This window comes from Zosterops lateralis (genome assembly GCF_965231275.1).
Source record: "Zosterops lateralis genome assembly, chromosome: 1".
NCBI classification, from domain to species: domain Eukaryota; kingdom Metazoa; phylum Chordata; class Aves; order Passeriformes; family Zosteropidae; genus Zosterops; species Zosterops lateralis.
This window is the reverse complement of record NC_139762.1, coordinates 151,248,310-151,271,972: the sequence shown is the minus strand read 5'-3', so window position 1 is coordinate 151,271,972 and position 23,663 is coordinate 151,248,310. Positions and strand designations below refer to the sequence as shown.

At 49.2% G+C, this 23,663-nt stretch overlaps 2 protein-coding genes across 2 annotated transcripts; both read right to left on the bottom strand.

Annotated features, from left to right (window-relative positions):
• Positions 1-1,508: 1,508 nt before the first annotated feature.
• Positions 1,509-5,156, bottom strand: LOC310918004 (lymphocyte antigen 6E-like; the record flags this gene model as incomplete). The annotated part of the gene is made up of 3 exons (XM_083876679.1): positions 5,056-5,156; positions 2,436-2,555; positions 1,509-1,717 (listed from the first exon to the last, which is right to left on the bottom strand). The coding sequence occupies exons 1-3, from the start codon at positions 5,105-5,107 to the stop codon at positions 1,509-1,511; spliced, it is 381 nt and encodes a 126-aa protein (XP_083732805.1). The 5' UTR covers positions 5,108-5,156.
• A 14,278-nt stretch (positions 5,157-19,434) lies between these two features.
• On the bottom strand, positions 19,435-23,162 carry LOC310918070 (lymphocyte antigen 6E-like; the record flags this gene model as incomplete). Its single annotated transcript, XM_083876805.1, has 3 exons — positions 19,435-19,592; positions 20,453-20,572; positions 23,111-23,162. 3 exons carry the CDS (start codon positions 23,160-23,162, stop codon positions 19,435-19,437), a joined length of 330 nt encoding a protein of 109 aa, XP_083732931.1.
• Positions 23,163-23,663: the final 501 nt, after the last annotated feature.

The window sequence follows — 23,663 nt, the reverse complement described above, 5'->3', positions numbered from 1 at the left end:
TTTTTCACAGCAAAAGTAGCTGTGAAATTCAGATGTTACTAAATGTGGAACTTCAAGTTGGCTGAAGCTGTGAGAAGCATCTCAGAAATGATTGTGATTAACATAAAGTGATGGGAAAAGTGATTTTAAGAAGTGCAAAGCCCCAAGTTTCTGGGGAAATATTCTTCTCAGAAATTCTACAACACTTCCACTTTGGTTATCCCATTGAAATAAATTCCAGAACACCCTTCCTGACCAGAAATTAAATCTTTATAGGATGACTAAACCTAATGCCATCTTCGCAACCTTCACCCAGGGCTGCGATTTCTTCCTGTGCCTGATTTGTGCCTGATTGCACAGAAACATGTGGAATTTGCAGTGCTGGTGGAGCAAGATTCCCCTCAAATCCAGCACAAGATTTTCCCCAAATCCACCACAGGATTCCCCTCAAATCCAGCCTGAGATTCTCCTCAAATCCAGCACCAGATTCTCCTCAAATAAAACAGGGCCCGAGGCCTTTCTTCCAGGTGCCTCTGTAAAGACACTCCCAAAATTCAGTGCTGCACTTTTCCAGCCTCTCCAGCTCCAAGGTTGTTTTATTTGCCTGTTTTAGCTGTAGTTCTGCTCCTCCCAAGAGCTGAAGGGGATCTCCATCCCAAGAGCTGATCCCCAAGGGGATCTCTATCCCCTCCCCACCATCCCCAGGCCTGGAAATGCAGCAGAAACCCTGAAAAGGGATGGAGCAGAGACCTCAGACACCATCACCTCGCCCAGGCTCTTCCTGCCCATTTCCCGCAGGAAAATCAGGAGCAATCACTCAGCAGCCTCTCCAAGCAGGCACGGAGGTCTCCTTTCCACGAGGACAGATTCCAGCAGTGTTTTTTCCTTACCTTGGGCGTCTCCAGCATCTTGGGGTGGGGCCTTTACCTGTTTTAAAAGCTGGGAAAACCCACCTTGCAGAGATGCCAGGAGAACTTGCCAGTGCAAATTCCTGCAGGGCCAAAATTCCTGGTCCTTTCTCAGCATCTACAAAACAATTCCCACTGTTGTTTGCAATGGGAACAACACAAGCATCTATGACCTTTCCAGACTGACACCATTCCTTATCTCAGAGGGATCTGGGAGATCATCTGGCTCTGTGGAGTGTCTGGAGCTGCTGGATGGAAGAGAAAGTTAGGAAAGGCAGCCTGGAGAAGACTCCCAAGCGCTAAAAAGAGGAATTCACTGTGAAGCAGAGCTGATTTCTCAGCACGGTCCAGGTGTGGATACAACAAACACACTCTAGAATAACACAAATCTTTATTTTGTCTGACAGTTATCACACACGCGCTATCAAAATTGCTTTTCCGGGGAAAAATAAGTATAAAACAACAGGGGGAATAACAGGAGCTAAAAAGCCGTGTCGTGTTGGGATCTGAAGCAACGCCTTGGAATAAAACGGGGTCGCTGTTGGAAACATTTGGCTGAGGTTTCTCACTTGGGGAGTACCTGGTGGCTTCCTGGGTGGTCACACCTGCTGCCACCCTTGATCACAGTCCCACCCTGAGCATGTAGATCAGGCTCCCCGCGATTCCCAGCAGGATCGTGGCGTAGTTGATCCGGATGCTGTTGGCGCCGCTGAAGTTGCACAGGGAGGTGCTGCAGCACTTGGTGGAATAAGCTGCCATCCCAAAATTCACGTTGGTCTCAGGGCAGTCAACAGAGCATTTCTTGGTGATGCGTTGTCCCACGTCCTTGCCTGCGTGGAAAAGGGGTGGGAAAGAAGAGCTGGGATTTAGGATTCTATCGGAAGAGCTGACCGGAGGAGAGGGATTTGAAATTTCCTTAATTTTCCACACAGCAATGAAAGCCCTCAGGGCTGGGTGTGAATCCACAAGTCCTGGATCAAATGCGGGACACTGGAAAGTCCTTGACTAAACCCCACACCTGCCTAAATCTCTGATCTGGTGGTGGCCAGTCAAAAGTTGGCCTCAAGATCTTGGGGGTCTTTCCCAACCTAAATGATTCTGTGGTTCCTGTAGGGCAGCAATTTCAAATGCATTCCCAGATTTCAAAACCGTGTTATGGACACCCAGCCGTTTTCCAGTCTCCATCCCAAAATATCTCAGGTCAAACAACAGAGGCTGCTCCTGAAATTTGGGTGTTGCAGCCCTTCCACAAGGTGGTGAGGCTCTGGCACAGGTTTTCCAGAGAAACTGTGGCTGCCCTACCCCTGGAAGTATCAAAGGCCAGGTTGGAGCAACCTGGTCTAGTGGGAGGTGTCTGTGGAATGAGATGATCCTAAAGATCCCTTCTAACTCAAAGCACCACTGAAAGATTCACACTGAGATGCTTAAACCTCAAAATCATCACTTCTTTCCAACAAAACCATCGATTTCCAGCAATTCCCTAAAAAAAAAAAAAGTTGCCCGCCAACATCTCTGGAAGAAAAAAAAATCCTGATTTCTGAGGCTCACCAAATCCAGCAGTGCTGTAGGTGGTCGTGCAGTATTTCTCATGGTCCTCACACTTGTAGGTTCTCATGCAGTTCCAGTTGGAATGTTCGTTTTCACAGGTGTAGCAAAACAGGGAGGAAGCTGGAAAAAAAACACCCAGGACACAGGTTAGTGATTCCCAGCAATTCCCTCCTGAGGAAAAAAAAAGTGCCAAAAGCCTTGGAAGATACAAGGGGAAAAGTCTGGTATGAACAACTTTTCCCGGCAAGTGAAATAAGCTTGGGTTTGATTAATGGAGCTGAGAAAACAAATGTAGAGAGCAAACCAAGTTTTCTTTGTGGACTGGAGATTTTAAGGGGTTAAATTTACATTTTTCAGCCTGAGCAGCATTTTCAGGTGACCTTTTTCTTCTCTCCAGAGTCCACCTTGGCCTTGTTGAAAACCAACCTCCAAAAGCAAAGTCCCGGCAAGGAGAGGAGGAACTGGCTCAATTCTAGATGCCAGCTTTAAATATTTTCACCCTGCATCTGCAAAACCCTGCCCAGACATGAATTAATTAATATCCAATTACACCCCTGGCAGCCAAATTACTGAGGCACCACAGTAAAGGGAGTTCCCTGGGAGAGGCTGCCCTGGACAATGGATGGATGATTCCTATCAGCACCTGGAACAAGTGTTCCCTCTGATATTTTTTCCCTCAGTGCCAAGCCAAGTCTATCCCAGAGCCAAAAAAAAAAAAAAAAAAAAAAAAGTGGGATATTGTTGAGCACAGCCAAAGTAAATGGAGTCAAACTTCCAGGCTGGCCATTAGAACACAGATGTGCCTCCTTGTTCCCCAGAGGTGGATTCACAATTGATGGAAATTGTTTCCCTCCCACACAGAATTCCAATAAATGCTTCTCATTTTGGGGCAGGGGTGACAGAGGCAGCTGGGCTGCTCTCAGGAAACCCTGCTCCACTGTCACCAGTGGTGAAGAGCTCTTGGCTGAAGGTGAACAAAAATTATAAACCAGCGAGGGGTCTCCATGAGGCTGAGATCTCCCTGGTTCTGTTTTTTCTGACTTTCGCAGCCCAGGAAGGCGCTTTTTTTCACAGAACACCCCTTCCAATCAAACTTGGACCTGTTTTTAGCAAGGCAGCCCCTCCCGGTGATCCTTCAAAGTTTGTTCTTGATGCAAGCTCTCATCTGAGGTTGAGTCTGCCCATAACACTTGGTTAATCAATTCCAGAAGCAGTTTTAAAAGAGAACTGAAAGCCATTTTAGTCTCTGACTACCCCAAGGAGGAGAAAAAAACCTCCCCTCTGATTTGGGGAGCTCAGCATGTCTCAGCGCAGGACTGGCTTGCTCTGAAACCTTCCCAGAAGGAAAAGTTGGGCAGGGTTTGGAACAACCTGGGACAGTGAAAGGTGTCCCTGCCCATGCCAGGCGGTGGAACAGGATGATCTTTAAGGTCCTTTCCAGTCCAAACCATCTTATCGTTTGCTGATTCTCTGCTCTTTTCCAGGACCAGGTGTTGCAAGCTCAGGGATTCTCTGTAGCAGGAGGTAAAATCAGCCTTGCTGCAAACTGGATTTAAGTTCTCCTGTTACTCTCTCACTCTTTCTCCATCACTTGGGAGTTTTCAGCCTCCCACCTCTCCTCTGGAGGTTCCCCAAGCCGAGCTGGGGGCTTCTGTCCCTTTGCAGGCAAAGCAAAACCCAGACCAGATGAGGATTATTGCATTTTACGGACCCTGGAGCTCTCCCTGATCTGCTTTTCTGCCAAATCTCCCAAACCACTTCCTGCTGCAGATGGAGCAAAGTCCTCAGCACGTGCCTGAGAGCAACTGAGAGCGCTGATGTTTCCTAAGTGAGCCAAGGAAAATCCCTTCCAGCCAGGAAACAATAACAGCTCGAGCCATTAGAGCTGCTATAAAGCCTTTCCTGCCTCTGCCCTCCACCCTCCATCAGCTGGAGTTTTGCAAATGCAGCCAGAACTAACCTTAACGGTGCAAATTGTGTTCCTCGGGCTGGCAAATCCCTGCCCAGAGCCAAGATTTCCCAGCTGGATATTCCCCCCACAATTATCCAGGTAGGGCTGCACCTCCTTTTAAAGAGGAGAAGAGCAGAGACTTGTGCATCCCATTCCAAACACACTCCCAGGCACTTTACAGCTCTTCCAATTTAGGAGCAAAGAGCTCTGAGGCTTTCAAATATCTGCCAGCAGCCTCATTACTTAATTGGAATTGTGGGGAATAAAGTGAAATGCTGGCAGGAGATGTTGGTGCCAAGACCAGCCACGCTCTTGTCCACAACAGCTCCTCGAGTTTCATTCAGGAACAAAAATCAAACCAAAGGAAAAAAAAAAAAAACTCTGAGCCCTGCTCGATTCCTGTCAGCATTTTTCAGGTCATGTCTTCAGCTGTGAGTGGTTGGAGCTGAATATCTGAGGGTGTGAGAAACCAGAATTCATTTCCTCTGGGTTACAGAGAACCCACCCAGGAGTGAGGACTCAACCACACAAAACATTTCTCGCCATGGCTGATGCCAAAAAAAACCCCACCAAGACCTCAGCAGCTGCAACAAAAGCTGCCATTTATCTCCTTGCTTCTCCTCACCGTCCTCCTCACCTCTGGCTCTCCCAGCCTCCTGAGCTCCTTACCTTGCTGGGCACACAGGACTGCAGCCAGCAGGGCCACCAGAAGAGCCTTCATGGTTGGTCCTCGTGCCCTCAGAGCTGGAGCAGTGTGGGAAGATGCACCCCAGGAAGGTTTTATACCAGCACTGCCTCGTCCTCTGGCTTCCTTTGATTGCAATAATTTGATGTTTGGGCAGGGCCATCACCCAAGATGTGATCAGTGCTTGGGCGTGTTTGTGCGTAGGAACCTATTATGAGGCTGCAGATAGCAATGTTTTATTTTTTTACCTCTCCTTCTCATCCAATCTTTTTTTTTCCGAGGCCTGCTCCTGTCTGCATTGCTCACTTGGGGAGTAATTTAGCTGATCCAAACATGGGAGTCCCTTCTTGGGCTAAGCCACAAAACCTGGAGCGAGTCAGAGGCAGCTGGGCCTGGCTGGGGTGACTCCTTTACTGCTGGCACCCTCCATCCTTTCTCTTTGCCATGGAATGGGAGCTTAATATCTCTGGGAAGTGGGAGAGGAGGCAAGGGAAATTTTCTTTTGATCATCCAGAGCCATTCAGAGTCATCTCACTTGTACAAAAATGCTTTAAGCAGGAAGCAGCAGCATTCCTTCAGTCATGGAATCACATAGAGAGGTCTGGGCTGCAAGGGACCTTAAAGATCCTCTTGTTCCACCCCTGATCCCACTATTTCTGCCTGGAGATGTCACTCAGAGGCTCCAATAGTCCAGGCAGGGATGGGGTTTGATGCTTTTGTTTCGTTCTTCTTTCCTCCAGAACCACCCAGGGTTTCCAGGTGACAATGTTTGTTAGACCAACTCTGCACTCTGTCAGGTTTTTCCAGTCCCCCATGACCTTTCCAGCCTTTCTGAGCTCCCTCCTTCTGCTCCCACAACACCTCTTGACTCAGGGTGCAGAGGAGCCAAATGACTCAGGGTGTAGGAGAGGCACGAAATACATGGAGACGGCTGCAGGACTTAAAAATCTACAAATGGGAGTGAAATTTGCTGAGAAATAAAATAAATCCTGGTCAAAAAGATTTGGCAGGGCCCTTTGGAGAGAGAAACGACCAAGCAGAGCTCAGGGTTAAGGTTTGTAAGGTCACAAATGGTGCAGAAACAGAAGAAAGAACAACCAGGTGCTCTTTCTCCAAATTAATCACAGAATTAGAGAGGAACCTAAAAGGATCAGCTTGGCCAACTCCTGCCCTGCTCAGGACAACCCACAAAATCCCACTGAGGACTTTTTCCAAGCTCTTTTGGAACTCTGGCAGTCTTGGGATCATGATTACTTCCCCACAGAACCTGGGAAATCTCTTCATGGTCTCTTCCTCTGCCCACCTGCCTGTAAAATCCTGGGAAGTTGGACCCAATTCCCAACCCCTGTCACGAGTTTATTGCTTCCAATCATTTTTCCTTTGCCCAATTCCTTCTTTTTTTGCAGCAGCAGCTTCAACCCTCAGTGATTCTGTCTCAATGCCCAGAGGGTGGAGGGGATGAGCCCCCAGTTTTCCAAGTTTTCCATTCTGTTCTCTGCTCTGACCTTGAGCAGGAATCTTGAACTATTTCATCCTTTAAGGGAGGATGTGAAAGGCCCATGTGACAGATAATGCAGCAACAATGTTTCAGAAATAATCTGGGGATAAAAACATTCTCTCTGAGCAAGATTCCTTATAAATGCAGGCATGAAAAACGTCAGGCAGGAAAAAGGACCTGCTGGAGCAAGGAGGGAAAAAACCAGGTATTAATCCACTTGTTTGTTTAATGTATAACACCAGGGTTGTCTCAGGCAGCTGGAAAAATGGAAAGTGAGACTTCCTTCCCTTTCATCCCATCAAAAAATCCCAAAATGAAAATGAATTATCACCCCAAACCCAGCTCATCTCGGAGCCAATCGAGCAGAAAAATGCAGCTCCTCAGCAGGAAGAGGGAACAAGGCTTGAGCACAGCCCACAACAAGAAAGAAGAAAAGCTTTGGAATTAAAACAAATAAATGAGCAGTAAATAAATGAGGCTGTTAAAGCAAAGTGCAGCTTGAATAGAAGAAAAAAAAATCAAGTGAGAAATGGGCTGTGGGAAGTGGGAATGTGAGAAAGCTTTTAAATAGATTAGAGAGAGGGGAGGTTAATAATAATAATAATAATAAACAAGATTAATATTTCAGACAGAGTGGAAAGAGAGAAGGAGGGAGCGGAGAAATATTGGTGCAAATTAAAATAATTCAAGGCAAACACACAAAGCTTGGGGGGAAATAATTAAGGACAGGCAGAGTGAGGGAAAGGAATAAGATGGGATGAGAGGGAAGTCCCTCCTGTGTGGAAAATGTACATTTTCTTATGTGCAGACCCTGTTTGGGTGCTAAAACCAGCCCTTCAAGGGGCTGGGAAGCTGCAGATTCCCCAAATTCCAGTTTAACCAACCACTGGGGGCTTCTGTGTGACCTGGATGGGGAAAGCATCCAGGGCATCACCTGAGCCCTATCCTTCTGTCCCTGGAGGAGGCTGCCAAGGCTTCGAGAAGCATCCCAGGCTCTGGCCAGGTCCCAAATCCCTGCTATTCTCAGGCCTCGTTGGCATTGCAGTCATGCCCAGGGCCACTGCAAGGGCTCTGGGCTCCAAGCAGCACCATAGCACTGGGAGGGAATGGTGCCTTTGGAAGCAGAATCCAGTTTTTTCCAAGCAAGGGGTGAAGAGAGCTGGAAGAAAATCCAGGGCAAAGACAACTGAGGGAGTGGGAGTGCAGATGGTGCCGGGAGAACACAGCGGGGAGATGTTAAAACCATTTCCCAGGGACATGGAAAAAGCAGGGTGAGGGGAAGGCAGCAGAAACCAGGCCAGGCGGGTGTCACCTGCTGAGTGTCACCCAGTGGGTGTCACAATGGGAATTAAACGGTTAACAGGGCCTGGAAGTTTTAGGAAAAAGAAACCTTCACCCACTTGGGGCTTGGCAGCTGCAGAGGGTGTTTGTGCCAGACTTTGGGAAAGCCTTGTGCAAGGCCAGGCCTTTTTTTTGTAACCAGAGTCAGACAAAGCATGGTTTCAACCCGGGATGGAGGGATGGAGCCAGATCCAGGGATGTTTAAATGTCAAAGCTTTCCACTTTCTCCTCTTTTTTTCTCTCTGGAGGGTGGCTCCAATCTCAGCTCCCCTCAATGGTGCAGGGAGGAATCTGTTTCAAGCCCAGGCTTGTGAAGTGGAGCCTCAAAAGGGAAAGGAGAAGCCATGGATAAGGTGGGAGGGTGAAGCACATGGACGGTGCTCCCCGTGTCTCTGAGTCACGCAGATGGTGCAAGACATGTGCCTGATTCCACACAACACCAAGCTGGCCTGGCTGTGGCCTCTCCTCCTTCCTTGGAGGGTCAGGGAAGGCTGGGTTGCTTCATCTGGGCCTGCAACAGCAACAGGGTTTGGTGAAGAGGCAGAAGGGGGAGATTGTGGGATTCAGCAACACACGGAAAAGAAAGGAAAAGCCAAGTGTGACATTTTGCCCTTTCCACTTTGGCCTGTTGCAGGCAGCCTGCTCTATTCCTCCCTTTTCCCAAAGCACATCTGGCACAGCTGTTCTGGCAGGCTCCAAACCACAGGACACAGTTCCTCAGGTCGTTCCTGTGGCAGATGAGAGAGGCCACCAAACTTACAGCTGGGAAGGACAGGAGTAGCCCAAATCCACCATGTGTGGATGGAATACCAGGTGATCAAAGTTGGCTTCAAGGCCAGGTTGGAGGGAGCTTGGAGCACCATGAGGTAGTGGGACACATCCCTGCCCACATCTGGGGTTGGAATGAGATGATCTTTAAGATCCCTTCAAAACCAAACCATTCCATGATTCTGTGGCGTCCAACTCAGCAGCTGTGATGTTCACCAGGAGCCTTCTTGTTGACCTCAAAGAGTTGAGGAACTTGAGTCCTTTGGGTCTGCAGCCAACAGGGAACTGAAGCCATTTCATCACGTTCCCTCACCCTCTAAGATCCTAAGGGAATATTTCAGCCCCATCAGCTTGGAGCGACATCAAACAGCACCATCGTGCTCAGGAGTCAACCTCCAATGATTCACACCCCCAGAAAAATCCTGATGGAAAGGCCAGATCCAGATCCTGTCATCAAACAGGGCACCAGCCCAGCCCCAACACTACCCAAGCCATCGGGCCACCAGCATGGCTTGGGCACACCCCAGCCAGGACAGTGCCCTGGCATGGGGCTGCTCCTTGGAAGCCATTTGGATGTAACCACCCTGTTTGTGGAGGAAAGGGAGTTATGGATATGAATCATCCTCCTCGGAACCAGGGCCAAGGTTTGTTGTTCTTGGCATCTCCGCAGCCAGGAATGGGAATGTTGGAGACCTGCAGGGTCTGAGGGACAAAGGGCGGTTAAGAGGGTGGTTGGGAATAGGAAGAAAAGGAGAAAAGAGGAAAATAAATCCAGAGTAACTCTTGGAATTTCCCAAAAATAATTAGTTCCAGTTCCCCTCAAGGAGGCAGCTACTGGCTGCAACCGTATTTGGGAAGAAATAACCCCTTTCTCCCTGACAAATCCCACATCTGCCATTGTTTTTTCACTGAAAGTGGGAATTTCCCCTTGTCTGAGTCCAGCTCTCCTGATTCTGTTTCATAACACGAGGAGTCAACATCCAGGAGCTAAAATGGGATCATCCCCTGCACCACATGATCCCACAGGCCCTGACAAGCTCTGATCCCTCTTTGTAAATCTTGGCCTATGGTAGGAATCTCAACCATGCCAGGACAAATATTGACAAGACAACGACCAAAATCTTTGCCACAGAATATTTTGGCCAGGGTTTGAGGAAGACAAGTAAGTGGCACCTGCCGTGTTTGTCTTCACAACACCTCTGTGAGCACTGCGGGGGTTCTGTGTTTATTTTGTGGATTAATTAAATTTAACTTTAAGATCCGGGGTGGTGTAGGGAGCTGTCACTGAAACCTGCCAGGCCAGTGTGACACAGCTGTTGGTGGCATTTTGGGGACATCTCCAGGTGTCTGCAAGGCTTCTAAGACAGCTTCAGTCTGCCGCATTTTGGGTCATCCACAAGAACCAACATTTTCTATGTCTGCCTATTTTGATGTGCTTTGAGTTCTTCCCTTTTCCATGATGAGTGCTCCAGTCATGGAAGTGAACCTTTGCACTGGGGCCAAGAGCTGAAATTTCCAAGGTTAGGTGAAAGCTGGGAAGCAAATAAGATAAATAATTTTACTTTTATCTGTGGAAAATGTGGGATGAGCTCCATGGAAAATCTGTCTGCTCTTCATGGGATCACAGAATTGTTTGGATTGGAAGGGAACTTGAAGATCATTGAATTGCAGCTCCTTGCCATGGCAGGGACACCTTCCACTATCCCAGGTAGCTCCAAGCCCCATCCAATCCAATCCTTGAACACTTCCAGAGATGGGGCAGCCACAGCTTCTCTGGGCAACCTGTGCCAGGGCCTCACCACCCTCACCGGGAAAATTTCCTTCCCAAAATCCCATCTAAATCCACCCTTTTCCAGTTTTAATCCATTCCCCCACCCCTCACCCTCACCCTATCCCCCTTCTTAATTTATTTTAACTTCTCCGAGTCAGGTTTTTTCACCAGAAGATCCCAACTGAGAGCAGAGGAACTCAATGAGGGTGGAAATCTCAGCCAGCATGTGGGAAGATCCGGATGCTCCGGTTTCTCTCCTGCCCCACTCCCGCTGCCACAGCCGGCTGCATCAAAAGCCCGGCTGGGTGGTGAGAACAGGAGCTTGGGCTGGTCCTCGTTACGTCCAGAAACTCGTACACACCTCGTGTAATGACCCTGCTGAAACCTCCCCAGCCATGGCCAGGGACAGCGAGGCTGTCCCCAGGGAGAGCCCACGCTGGCAGAGTAAAAATCCCGGCTGAAACCATCCCAACCCCACGGGTGTGGCCACCAGAGCACAGAAACAAACAGTTCTATCTGAGAACTCAATCATGTCCTGCACTGCAAGAGCTGATGGGCATTTTCCCAAGAGGGTTGGCTGAAAATTTGAGGCTGTGTTGTTGTTTGGGTTTGGGGGTTTTTTTTAAATTATTATTATTATTTTGGGAAGGCAGAGAATGGGTTTTTAAAGGGTGGGACAGCAGGAAGGAAAGGAATTAGTCCAGCTCAGGTGCATCCTTGCACTTTTCAGCTAGGTTTGGCTTCTTCCCACCACCCCTGGGGTTTGGTGAGGGCAGCTCAAGTGCCAAAATCAAATCCATCCACTGGCAGAGTGTCCCCTCCAAGCTCAGCTGACAAACATAGGCTTGGAAACCTCATGGATGACAGCCTGGGAGGGGCATGGGAATCAAAATCCACCCACACAATCCAGGGAGCAACAGAAGGGTTGAAAATCCACCCTGGCTTTGCAGGCACCACCTGCTTGCCAAAGAAAGGGCATGGTAGGAACAACTTGCCCCGTGCTGATCATGTCCCAGGCTTTGACTTATTCCCAAATTATTAAACTGTCAGGAAAAGGACTACCAGGTCTTGAAGGGACTTTAAAATGTTTCAGCAAAGAATTCCAGAGCCTTAAAGTCAAGTATGAGCTGGGAGAGGCATTCCCAAAGTCATAGGCATGGGAGAGTGCTAGTTTTGGTTCCTCAGCCTCCCTCCAGCTTTGCTTTGCAGCCCAACTACTGCTCAAGGAGCAGGGGAGGAGGAAGGAAGGAGAGTCTCCTGTGGAAATAGAAGTCCATGAAAATTTCCAGAAACTTACTCTTCCATTTCTGGAACAATATTCTGGAATGCCATTTCTTGGCATCAGGCCCTGGTTTTGCTCCCTGACTCCCCACGTGGAAGAAAATCCACTTTCCTTCAAGATGAAAGGGAGGTGGTGTGAAGGAAGTGCCAACAGAAACAAATTCAGGCAGCAATGACAGAATGAGAGGACACAACCTTAAGCTGCACCAAGGGAAATATAGGCTGGATATCAGGAAAAAAGTTTTTTACAGAAAGGGTAATAAAGTATTGGAATGGTCTACCTGGGGAGGTGGTGGATTCACCACCTCTGGATATGTTTAAGAAAAGCCTGGATGTGGCACTTGGTGCCGTGGTTTAGTTGAGGTTAGGGTTGGGTCGGACTTGATAATCTTGGAGGTCTCTTCCAACCTAATCATTCTGTGATTCTGGGTGGCCAGAGAGGAGGAGGATGCACCACGCCATCCCAGCAATCCTCAGGAATCCTCAGGAATTGCTTCCTTTGGGTTTCTCAGCCACTTGAGGATCCTGGGCAGGTTCACAAAGTAGTCTGATAATGAAGAAGAGCAGTGAATCAACAGCTTCTACACCAGTAAATCAACCAAAAACTTGGCATTGTCCCACTATCAACACTCCTGTGCCAAGAAACTCCTCCCAGTCCATTCCCAGGAGACAAATTTGGATGTTTTGGGGATGGGAAGAGTGCCAAAAGCATGCTGTGCCACGTGTCCTCACTGCTGGGGGACATCCCCTGCCCTGTGCTGTTTATCTGCCTGGATGGAGCCTCTCCCTGTAGGATTTAACCTCGGGATCTTTCACATGTTTGCTTCTTCCCATTCCTGCCGTGCCAAATTTAGGGCAGAGGATTTGGGGTGGGAGGTGACACGATCTGTGGGGACACTGATAGCACAGCCTCCAATCCAGATCCCTGTTGCTGCAAAGAAGAAAGACCATTTGAGGAATGTCTGGGAGGTGTGGAACACCACTTCTGCCACTTTCCTTGGAAGCAGGGCTGCGTCCAGGGGAAGCTCTGTGTTTCTGCCACCAGACCTTGGGGACTCGGGGTATTTTGGGGCATGAAATATGGTTAAATGTAGAAAACCACCAGGCTCTGCTTCCTCTGAACCAGTCAGCCTCAGAGCAGGCAGCAAAGCTTGGGAAGAGCATCTGTCTGCAGATAATCCAACCCTGCAGCAAGGACCACATGTCCAGGAAAAGCTTTGAATTATAAGCGCAGGGAAAAGAGAAATATTTTTTAACTAAAAGAGGAGAGATTTGGATCAGTTATTGGGAAGAAATTCTTCACTATGAGGGTGGTGAGGCCCTGGAATGGAATTCCCAGAGAAGCTGTGGCTTCCCCATCCCTTGAAGTGTTCCAGGCCAGGTTGAATGGGGTCTGGAGCAGCCTGGGATAGTGGAAGCTGTCCCTGCCCATGGCAGGGGTGGAATGGGATGATTTTTAAGGTCCCTGCCAATCCAAACCATTGTGGGATTCTCTGGAGTTTTTCTGCTGTGGGGAGGGGGTAAAGCACCACCTCCCTTACTCCCTGCTGACATCCAGCTGGGAGCTGGCTGGTGAGCAGAAAAGCCAGGTTTCCCAGTTTTCCAGGATGGAGCTGATCCCTGCTGAGCTCCTCTCTGCTGTCCTGTGTGCTGTGGCAGACCTGTGACAGTGCTGGGGAGTGGGCAGCTGCTGGAGGGGGAAGCAGATCAACGGAGCTTTTCCAAAAGTTTTCTGAGGACACAGGACTCTGCATCCCATCCTGGAACCCAGCTCACTCCAGGGACCGAATCCCAGTCTCAGAGTTCCTCTGTTCACACCATCAGGACCCTCCCAGCTGATCAAGGGGTCCCTGATTCCACCAGACCTGCTGGGCCACCTCAACCCATGTGAGACCCGTCACCCTGGTGACACCAAACCAGGCAGTGGCCAAGTGACCGAGGCCCTGAGGAATGTCCACACCTCTGTGTCCACATGGAGCTCCTTTGTGACGGGGAGCAGGGCTTGGATATCTTTCTGCAGTGTTTGCAGGCCTGCTTCCTAAGAGAACTCCCAACAAAAGCTCCCCAGTGAGTCAAGGAACAGCATTTCTGGAGGAGGGAGCGACGTGGGAGCAGCCCCAGCGTTGCCACGGCAGGTTGTGGGAAGGAGGAGCGTTCCCAGCAGTTGGAGCAGCACGGAACTGCAGGAGTCTGGGAGAGGCCCAGACACTGTGGGTGGGCACCTGGCCCTCCTGATCCTGCTCTAAGGTCAGCTCTGGATGAAACATTCCCAAAGAGACCGAGACTCAAATAACCTTAAGGTCACCTGGAGTGGTTATCTCCATTTTTATCACATGAATCAGACACCGAGTGACTCTCCCGAGGTCAGACACAGGGAAGTGGTGGAAAAGCTTGGTTCAAAGTCCCACCTGGACCACCCTCTCTCAAAAAAAAAACCAAAAAACTTGGGGAACTTCTTCCCTGCTGCAGTTCCCTGGAATTGCTGAAGGAATCAGGTTGAAGACAGAGTGAAAGCTCAGAGAAGAGAAGGAAAAAAGTGGAATTTCCATTATTAGCTGGCCCCTTGTTTTGGCTGTGACCATTTCTGGATGGAGCCGGTGGGATTTAGAGGAGTAGGAAGCTGCACAAGGAGACAAAGTGCAAAGGAAAATCTGGAAAAGTAACCAAGAATGGGGCAAAAAGGCACAGCCCCATCTGATGTGATCCCCTCTTTACTCTCCAAAACTTCATGGGTGCCAAGAAAATAAAGTTCCCTTCATGCTGCCAGGCCCATCCCAACAATTTTGGGTATTCCCAAGAGTGGGACAGAGGGACAGAGACACACCCCCTTCCAAGCTGCCCAAGCTCTGGATCAAAACCTTGCAGGGCTTTGGGATTTGGATGGAAATTCCCCTTGTTATAGCACAGGGTCTTGGGTGCTCCAGATTTATCCCAGAGTCCAAAACAAGACACATCCCAGATTTCCAACAGCGTGGGAGCGAGCAGACACTGGGGAATGTCCAGGACCTGCTGTCGCCTTGGCTGGAATCAGCAGGATGGAGCCACAGCCTGGATGGATCCTTCCCTGGGCTGCTTCCAACCCAGCCGGCTCATCCCTCCTCGCTCGTTTGTTTTTTTTTTTTTTGGTTTTTTTTTTTTTTTTCCCCCTGGAAATTGCTCCAGGGTCAGCGGCTCTCCGTGGGCTCATTCCGTGACCCGGGACAGAGACAGCAGCTCCCTCTCGTGGGCTTTGTCTGGCTCTTCGCGCTGGAAAGCAGCCAGAATTTCCTAAGAAAGTGGTTCTCTTCATTGTTGTGTCTCCCCCTCCCGCAATTCAGAATATTCATTAGCGCCCCAGACATGGAGATTTTACGGAAAAGTGCCAACTTGCATCAAATTCCACCTCGTAGGCGGGTGGGCTTTTTATAGTTTTGCCACCTTTATTTTTTTTTAACAGGTTTTATTTTCCTCACTCAATCTGGGATTCGAAACAACTCATTTAGGCATGGAAAGGGTTGATCCTTCAGACTCACTTGCCCAGGACCTCTGGAAAGATTTGGGGGTCTCCATGGTGCCATTCAAGTGCTGTCCTGGCAGGGGGGAGTTATCCCAAAATCTGCAGTTTGGGGGGCAGACACAGACTGAGGCATCCAGCATTTAGATAAGGCCAGGACACAAATCCCCAAAAGTCATTTCAGTTTGGGATGCTGGAAATCCGATGTGTTTCATGATGCCAAAAGTTTAAAAAGAAAAAAAAGGAGAATTAATTTTTTTAAAACACTTTTTTGTTTGGTTTGTTTTGTTTTGTTTTGGGGTTGTTGTTGTTGTTGTTGTTGTTGTTGTTGTTTTTGCTTTGTTTCATTCCATCCCAGACAGCTCCAGCTGAGATTTCAGCCTCCAGCTTTTGGTTTGGAAAACTCCTGGTTTCCCCAAAAAAGCTGGAATTTCCCCCAGAGCTGAATTTCCTGCTCCTTTTCCACCCAAACTCCTAGCAGGGAAGTGTCACGAGCTCAGAGATGCCTTTGTCCATCCCTGGTAGCTGCTGGGAACAGCCAGGTCACCTCTCCCCTCTCCATATTCCCTGGTTTCTGTGATCCAGCCGGTCACTCCAGAATCCCAGTGATGTTGGTCACCCCTAAAAGCCAAACAAGGAGCTCACCTCCTTCCCTGAACCCTACAAAGAGTTAGGAAACAGCTCTGGGGTTGCTGTGCCTCAGAGAGAAGGTTTGGGGTTTTCCTGCCTGGCCCAACACTCATCTCATGGTGGGGGTGGCAGGGGGACAGTGTGACCACTGGTCCCATGTCACCACCTGATGTCCCCTCTCCCATGGATCCTTGCCTTGGGAATTCCTCTCCCTCTTTTCCAAGGTTTGGAATGGCTCTATCCCATTCCCCCCTCCCCTCCCAGCACTCCTCAGCCTTGCCCACACACGTGGATTGGCACGGGGATAAATTTCTCCACGAGATTTGGCTGTTGGTGGTTCTGATGACAGAGATGAAGGGTGAAAACTGTCCTGGACCTGAAGGACCCACGTCACAACTCCATCCAACACCTCATCCCTGAGCTATTTAAACTGATAATTACCCACAGCCAGGCATTTATTATTCCATTTGGGATTGTTGCTCCATCTCAATTCCACGTGATCCTGCCGGCTCCAGGCGCTGAAAGGGCTCTCTGTGTTTGCTTTGTGCTGCCTCTTTCAGTGCCACGCTCAGGGGATTCTTCCTCCAAAGAGCTTTTTCCATGCCTTGGAGAACAATATCTCCCCCCTCCCTTCTGTCCCCATGTTCATCAGGTTGGGTGTTCCTTCCCCAGATTCCTGCAATAACACCGGGATGGGCCTCTGGAGCATCTTCACCTCTGTAGAAGTCTTTGGATGGGAAGAAAAGCTCAGAGTGGTCTGGAGTGAGGAGAAAAAGGTTTTTACGACCCTTTTTTGTTTAGGATCCTCCAAACAGCTTCCCAATCCAAGGGTGGACGTTGCCTTGCCCGACACTTCTCAGGTGTAATTTTCTGGGCAGCCTCATCCGTGTGTTAATGACTCCCATCTCCCCGTGGTCCTGATTGGCCCTAATTCCTGGCCAAAATTAGTGGTTGGGAATCACACCCTCCTCTCCTCCCTGCACATCTCAGATGTCTTGGGGAGGAGTAATTGCTACCAGGGTTGATTGGCATTACAGGGGGAGGGATTTCCATGAGCTGCAGTGAGATTTATAGGATCATGGAACGGTTTGGGTTGGAAGGGACCTTCAAGATCATCCAGTGCTACCCTTTGCCTTTGGAACACCTTCCAACCCCCATCGAACCTGGCCTTGGACGCTTCCAGGAATGGGGCAGCCACAGCTTCCCTGGGAAATCCATTCCAGGGCCTCGCTCCCTTCCCAATAAAGATTTTCTTTCCAATATCTCCATCTAAACTTCCTCTCTTTTACTTTATTTTTTATGTTGTAAAAAAAATAACCCTTTGCTCTTCAACCATGCACAGGATAATTTATTTTCCATGGACACAAGGAAGTTTTTCTGCAGCAAAGGCACAGCAAATCAAGCAAAAAAACCCACCCAGCCAGTTTTGCTTTAAAGCAGCAAAAAATAATTCCCGACTGTGTTTTCCTGCAGGCTGAGGGAGCCTCTGTTTCCACGACTGCAGGAAGAATAAATCCAACCCAATGAAATATTAATTATTAGAGTCTGTCCAACTGGGATTCCTCAGTGCTTTCAGAGAGCGGAAAAATTTTGGCACGCAGGAGAAACAACACACAAATCCTTTTTGGTTTTTTTGTTGTGTTTTTGTTGGGTTTTTTTGTTGGTTTTATGAGGAAAAATTGTATGATGAGTAAATTAAGAGCTTTGGGTTGAGGGAAGGGAAGGGGCCTGAATTGCTTTAGGATGGGAAAAATAAAAATTCCCAAAGATGGTTGGGAAGAGATCCTGCTGTAAATAAGAGGAAAAGGCTCCTTCACACTGTAGGAGGGGGTGAAGGAAAGCAGAAGTTGATTAATAGAAGAGAGACACATCCCTGAAAATTCCCTGTTCTGCAGAACTTGGGAAGAAATCCTGTAACTTGAGCAGCCCCAGGCTCCAGCCCGAGGCAGCCCTGCTCAGCACTGCTCAAAGCCCCTTTTGTCCCCATTGTTGTTGTTGTTTACCAGGCTTCGGTTGGAAGCACAACACAGAACGTCATCCCTTGGCTGAGCAATGTTTTGCAGATCTGGGAGCTTTGACTCGAGTTAAAGCAATCCCATGATTTTTCCAGAGCAAAATTCCTCCAAAAAAGTGTTGTTTAGGAGAAATGAGAGGCACTCAGGGCACAGCTGGCAATGAAAAACACCTGTTGTCTTGTCGTTGTTTGTTTTTCCAGCTCCTTTTTACCCTCGTTTCTCTGCAGCCTCTGGAAACACCTCTATCAAATATCTGGCCTCTCTGGAATCTCTGTAAACCTCTCCAAGTTTCCTCAGCAGCTCAACCCAAATGCTGCAAATGTTTCTCATGAGGGGAAGCAAACAATTTCTTCTCTCTGGTGCCCAGGACCTGAGGGAACAACTGGAGATATGTCAGGGAAGGTTAGGCTGGATTTTAGGAAAAGGCTCTTCATCCAGAGGGTCTTTGGGCACTGGAACTCCCCAGGGAAGTGGTCACAGCACCAAGAGTTCCAGAAGCGCTTGGAAAAAGCTCTCAGGCACAGGGTGGGATTGTCGGGGTTGTTCTGTGCAGGACCAGGAGCTGGACTTTGATGATCTTTGTGGATCCCTTCCAGCTCAGGATATTCCATGATCATTACCCTGCTGTTGCTTTGGAGGATGTCTGAGGAAAAGGTGAATTAATGGATTGCTGGAAGACACAATTCTGAGTGGTAGGAATTGTGAGTCCAGGGAGCTGCTGGCCCTGGGTGATGTCGTGTGGCTCCAACAACAGCAAAGCAATGACGGAAAGGATTCCCAAGGATGCTGGAAGTGGAGGAGGGGACAGACCTGCAGATAAGAGGGGTTGTTAATTTTGCCCAGAAGTTTCTGCTCTGTGGCTCCAACTGTACCCAAAATAGGATAAAATTCCAGGAGAAACCCCTCTGGAGACAGAGGAAGTGCAGAAGGAGCATCTCCCTCTCAAAACTGCAGGATAGAGCATGACAAGACAGACATTGAGGGGTTGGAGCCTCAGTGTTCAGAGAAAGGAAAGGGAGCTGGGGCAGGGTCTGGAGCACCAGGAGCAGCTGTGGGAGCTGGGAAAGAGGCTCAGCCTGGAGAAAAGGAGGTTCCAGGGAAACCTTTTGACTCTCCAAAACTCCCTGAAAAGAGGGTGCAGCCAGGGGTGGGTCAGGCTCTGCTCTCAGGGAACAAAGGACAGGATGAAACAGCCTCAAGTTGTACCAAGGAAGGTTCATGTTGGACATCAGGGAGAATTTCTTCACAGAAGGGGTGGTCAGGTGTTGGAAGGGGCTGCCCAGGGAGGTGGTGGAGTCCCCATCCCTGGAGGCATCCAAGGAACACCTGGATGTGGCACTCAGAGCTCTGGTGGGGATGCTGAAGCCACAGAGCTCAGGGCTGAGAACAAAACGAGAAGAAGGTTGGGAGAGACACCACAGGACAAAAGAACCACAATGCTTTATCCATTCCTCATGCTCAATGTCCACACCCTCCTGGGGGAATCTGGCCAAGCTCTTCAGTCCTTAGGGTCCATTTTCTCCCAGGAGCACGGGGCAGCTGAAATAGGACATGGAATGGGACACCTCATGGGCGAGCCAGGCGGGGCCCAGGGCATGCAGCCAGGTTGCACAGGAAGCTTTGGCAGCAGTAGGAGGTGTAGGTGATCAGGCCCAGGAGGAAGTTGTGGTGTGGGCAGGTGCTGGAGCATTTCTTGGTGATCCTCTTCCACATGGACAGAGAGCCTGGCCCAGAGAAGGGAGAGAGTGGGTTAGCAGCGGGGTTTGTCCGGTGATCCTTGTGCAGGATGGGGTTGGGTTGGTGAGTCCCATTGTCCCCCCACAGCCCAGGAATTGTTGGTGACCTCCTGCACAAGGAATTCCATATCTATGCTAGGCATCCAACACTTCAGCATGGATCCTCATGTCATATTTTTAAGTGTATAATGACATTCATTCCTGGATTTAAATCACAATTCCAGGCTTCTCCATTCGAGGGAAATCATTATGCTTCCCTCTATATCTGTCTTGGATCAGAAAAAGTGTGACCAGGAGGAGCTGGTCAGTGATTGTTCCTCTCTCTGGACACTGCTGAGGCCACACCCCTGGGGTCAGTTTTTGGCCCCTCACTGCAACACATTAGGAGCTCTAGCATGTCCAGAGGAGGGGATGGAGGTGGGGAAGGGTCTGGAGCACCAGGAGTAGCTGAGGCAGCTGCAGGGCTCAGCCTGGAGAAAAGAAGGCTCAAAGGGGAACTTTTCACTCTCCACAACTCCCTGAGGGTGCAGCCAAACTGGGATTGGACTCTACTCCCAGGGAGCAAGGAATCAAATTTCAAATTTATTTATCCTTCCTCTGAAGGATCCTTCCTCTTCTCTCATTGCCCCCCCCCTGATTTTCCACGCAGGAATAAAACAGCTGAAGAGGACAATCCCAGTGTGTGACGGGGAGGAGGATTTCAAACCTCCAGGAATGCTAGGCCAGGTTAGGAAAGGCTCCACCTCCCACTCGTGCTTCCCAACGACTCCTCAGCCCCCCACAAACCCAGCCCAGACCTCACAGCCCATTCCTGAGCACTTGGGAGGGGATGCAGAGGCAGCACCTACCAATTCCCACCGAGGCCACGTTGGTGACACAGTACTGGTCCTCGTCCGAGCACTTCTCGGCCTTCAGGCACCTCCAGTTACTTTGCTCCCAGTTGCAGGTGTAGCAGTACAGGGCACTGGCTGCAGGGAGGGACACAAAACAGGGAAGAGGTGATGCCTTAAGCTTTAGCTTTCATGTATTTCAGATTCTGTGCTGCCCGAGGGTGCAGTTCTGAGCCTCACATTAAGTGTCACTCAGCTCTTCACAGAGCAGGGAGACAAAACAAATCCTTTTCCTGCTGGAGACCAAGGACAACTTTCAGGCCCAAAAGCACAAACAATGATGGACTGAAGGAAGGAACAAGAAGAATGAGACCTCATAACATGAAGCTGTAACTGGACAATTAAACCCCAAGATGCAAATGGACCAAAACTTATATATATAAATGTAAGACCTCATGACCAGTCATCCATTTTGTGACCATTCTTGGTCCACCTTGGGTGTAGCCCTGGTCAGGCCCTGTCCTGCCCAAGGTGTATCCTAGAGGCCTTTCAATAAATATCTACTTTATTCTCCAGCTGTGTCCAGTCTTTTTTTCAGGTCAGCCTTCCCAAGGCATCAGAGGGAGATGGAATTGTCCTGGCTCGTGCCAGCCATGGTGAGGCCTGGAGGAGCAGGGCAGGGATCGTCCCTGGTGAGGCCGTGCCTCAAATCCTGCGCCCAGTTTTGTCCCCTCAGGGCAAGAAAGATTTTGAGGGGCTGGAGCACATCCAGAGAAGGAAATGGGAAGCTGGGGAAGGGTCTGGAGCACCAGGAGCAGCTGAGGAAACTCAGCCTGGAGAAAAGGAGGCTCAGGGGGTCTCCATGACTCCCTGACAGGAGGGCACAGCCAGGGGTGGGTCAGGCTCTGATCCCAGGGAACAAGGGACAGAAGAAGAGGAAAAGGCCTCAAACTACACCAGGGGAGGGTCAGGTTGGACATCAGGAAGAATTTCTTCACAGAAAGGGTGGTTAGGCATCGGAAGGAGCTGCCCAGGGAAGTGGTGGAGTCCTGTCCCTGGAGGTGTCCAAGGAACGCCTGGACATGACCCTCAGAGCTCTGGTGGTGATCAAAGGTTGGACTTGAGGATCTTGGAGGTCTTTTCCAACCTAAATGATTCTGGGATTCTGTGAAATGCCAGCAGCAGAAAATTATCCTCTACTTTTCATGGAATCTCAAATACACAAGGTGCAGGTCTGGTAAAAGCCAGGGAGCTGAAAGACCCAATCCACTCTTCCAGTGCCACATCCAGCCAGGCCCTGGACACTTCCAGGGATGGGGCATCCACAACTTCTCTGGGAATCCTGTGCCAGGGCCTCATCACCCTCACAGGGAAGAATTTTTTTCCATGTGTCCAACTTAAATTTCCCCTCCTCCAATATGATAGGCCGAGGACACCAAGTTTAATGTGATGCTTGAAGCAGGGAAGGGCAGGGACTCCTGGAGGAGTTTCCAAGGATGTCCCAAGGCCTGGGGTCACTTTTTCTACTTGCTGGGGACTATTAAACTGCAGCCTAATTAGGCAGAAAGCACTGGCAGATGAAGAGGGTTAATTGGGACCTCCACAGCTTAGAAAAGTCAGGCTCCCACACTTTTGTCTTTGGGTGGGACATCAGTGCCCCCAAAAAGAAACCCAGAACTTGGTTTAAAGGACAAAGAAGATGAGGAGAAGGATTTTTCACTCTTTGCTGTGAGAATTCAGCCCTAGGACACATGCAGAGAATGCTTAATTTTTACTGCCTGGATAATCCAACGTGGATTAGGCCAGGCTTCATTTTGGCACTGAGGACAACCTCCCTGTCTCCCGGGCCTTGTTAACACTTGGAAATCTGTCAGGATCACTGTTCTGGTGAGTGAACAAAGCTAAATAGCAGAAAGGTATTCTTAGGCTACAATGAGCCAGAAATAACTATTCTGAGGAATTCTTTTTCTGCACCAGACGTGTGGCACAATTCCAAGCACTGGCAAAGCCTGTCTCCCTCTCTAAAAAATGAAGATAAGACTTATTCTCTCTGGTCTATAGATGATATAGGATCATATTCCTTAAAAAAGGCTCTGATTTAATTTACCATCTCTCCATGAAATAAAATGTACCATCTATAACACAATTACTATGCAAATACCCATCACTATTGACCCGTTCAGCCCACATCCCAACTTCTCCCTAATTCCCTGACTTTGTCCCAAAATCTCTGAAGTCAGCAAGCTGTGGGGTCTTGGAGACGGGTAGAAACATCTGCACAGGGCCAGATGTTGGAGGTGTGGCCCTCGTGGACCAGGAACACAGAACATTGTGCTGTCTTCATCAAAATTTAGGAATAACCACAGCCTTGCACCACCCCGACAGGAAAACACCCTGGAAGGTCTCTCAAAGGCAGACCAGTGGGAACTGCCTCCTTTTTTCTGTCTTGTTTCTATAAAAAAATCCAGTAGGACAGGAAAATTTCCAGTCAGAAAATAAACTTTTCGCATACCTAGACTGAGATTCTAGATAAAAAACACCCAAAACGAGCACTGTGTCCTTCACCGGCACCATTCCAAGAGCTGAGGAGCTCTCTTCCATGACTGCTCTCCCTGGATATGAGGCACTCCTACCTTTAAAACACTCAGCTGTACTTTATCTAGGAGCAAACCTCACCTTGAGCTGCAAACAGGACCAAAGCCAGCACCGCAAGAAGGGAGAACTTCATCTTCTCCCAGTTGTCTCCGCAGCCCAGGAAAAACACCCTCACCTGGGGACAGGATATAAATCTTCCCTGCCTTTGGACCGAGTGATGAGGAAGCCAATGATTTGGAAAGAGTGGGCAGGGATCATGGATTAGATGAGAGGCCAGGAATGCACGTGGGTTGTGTTCTCACCTCGGCATTGCCTTCAGGCTGTGCTGACGATTCCAGGGAGCAGTGAAAGCGCTCTGGGAATTCACACCATTTATTGGGATTAATCCTTTAATTCATCTCTGGTCAGGCCAGCAGTGCTGCTGGTGTCTGGGTGGGGGTTTTGTTCCGATCATCGCATCTGTGGCCAGGTTGCTTCCTTTTCTCCAAGGAAAATGTGAACAAGTGACGTAAATTATTGGAATTGTCCGGGTAGATTATGCCGAGTCCATTTCCAGGGTTAAATCTGGAGGACTCCCAACATCTACAGTCAGGGTAAGCCAAGCTGGATATTCACAGGGGCAGGAAACGCATAA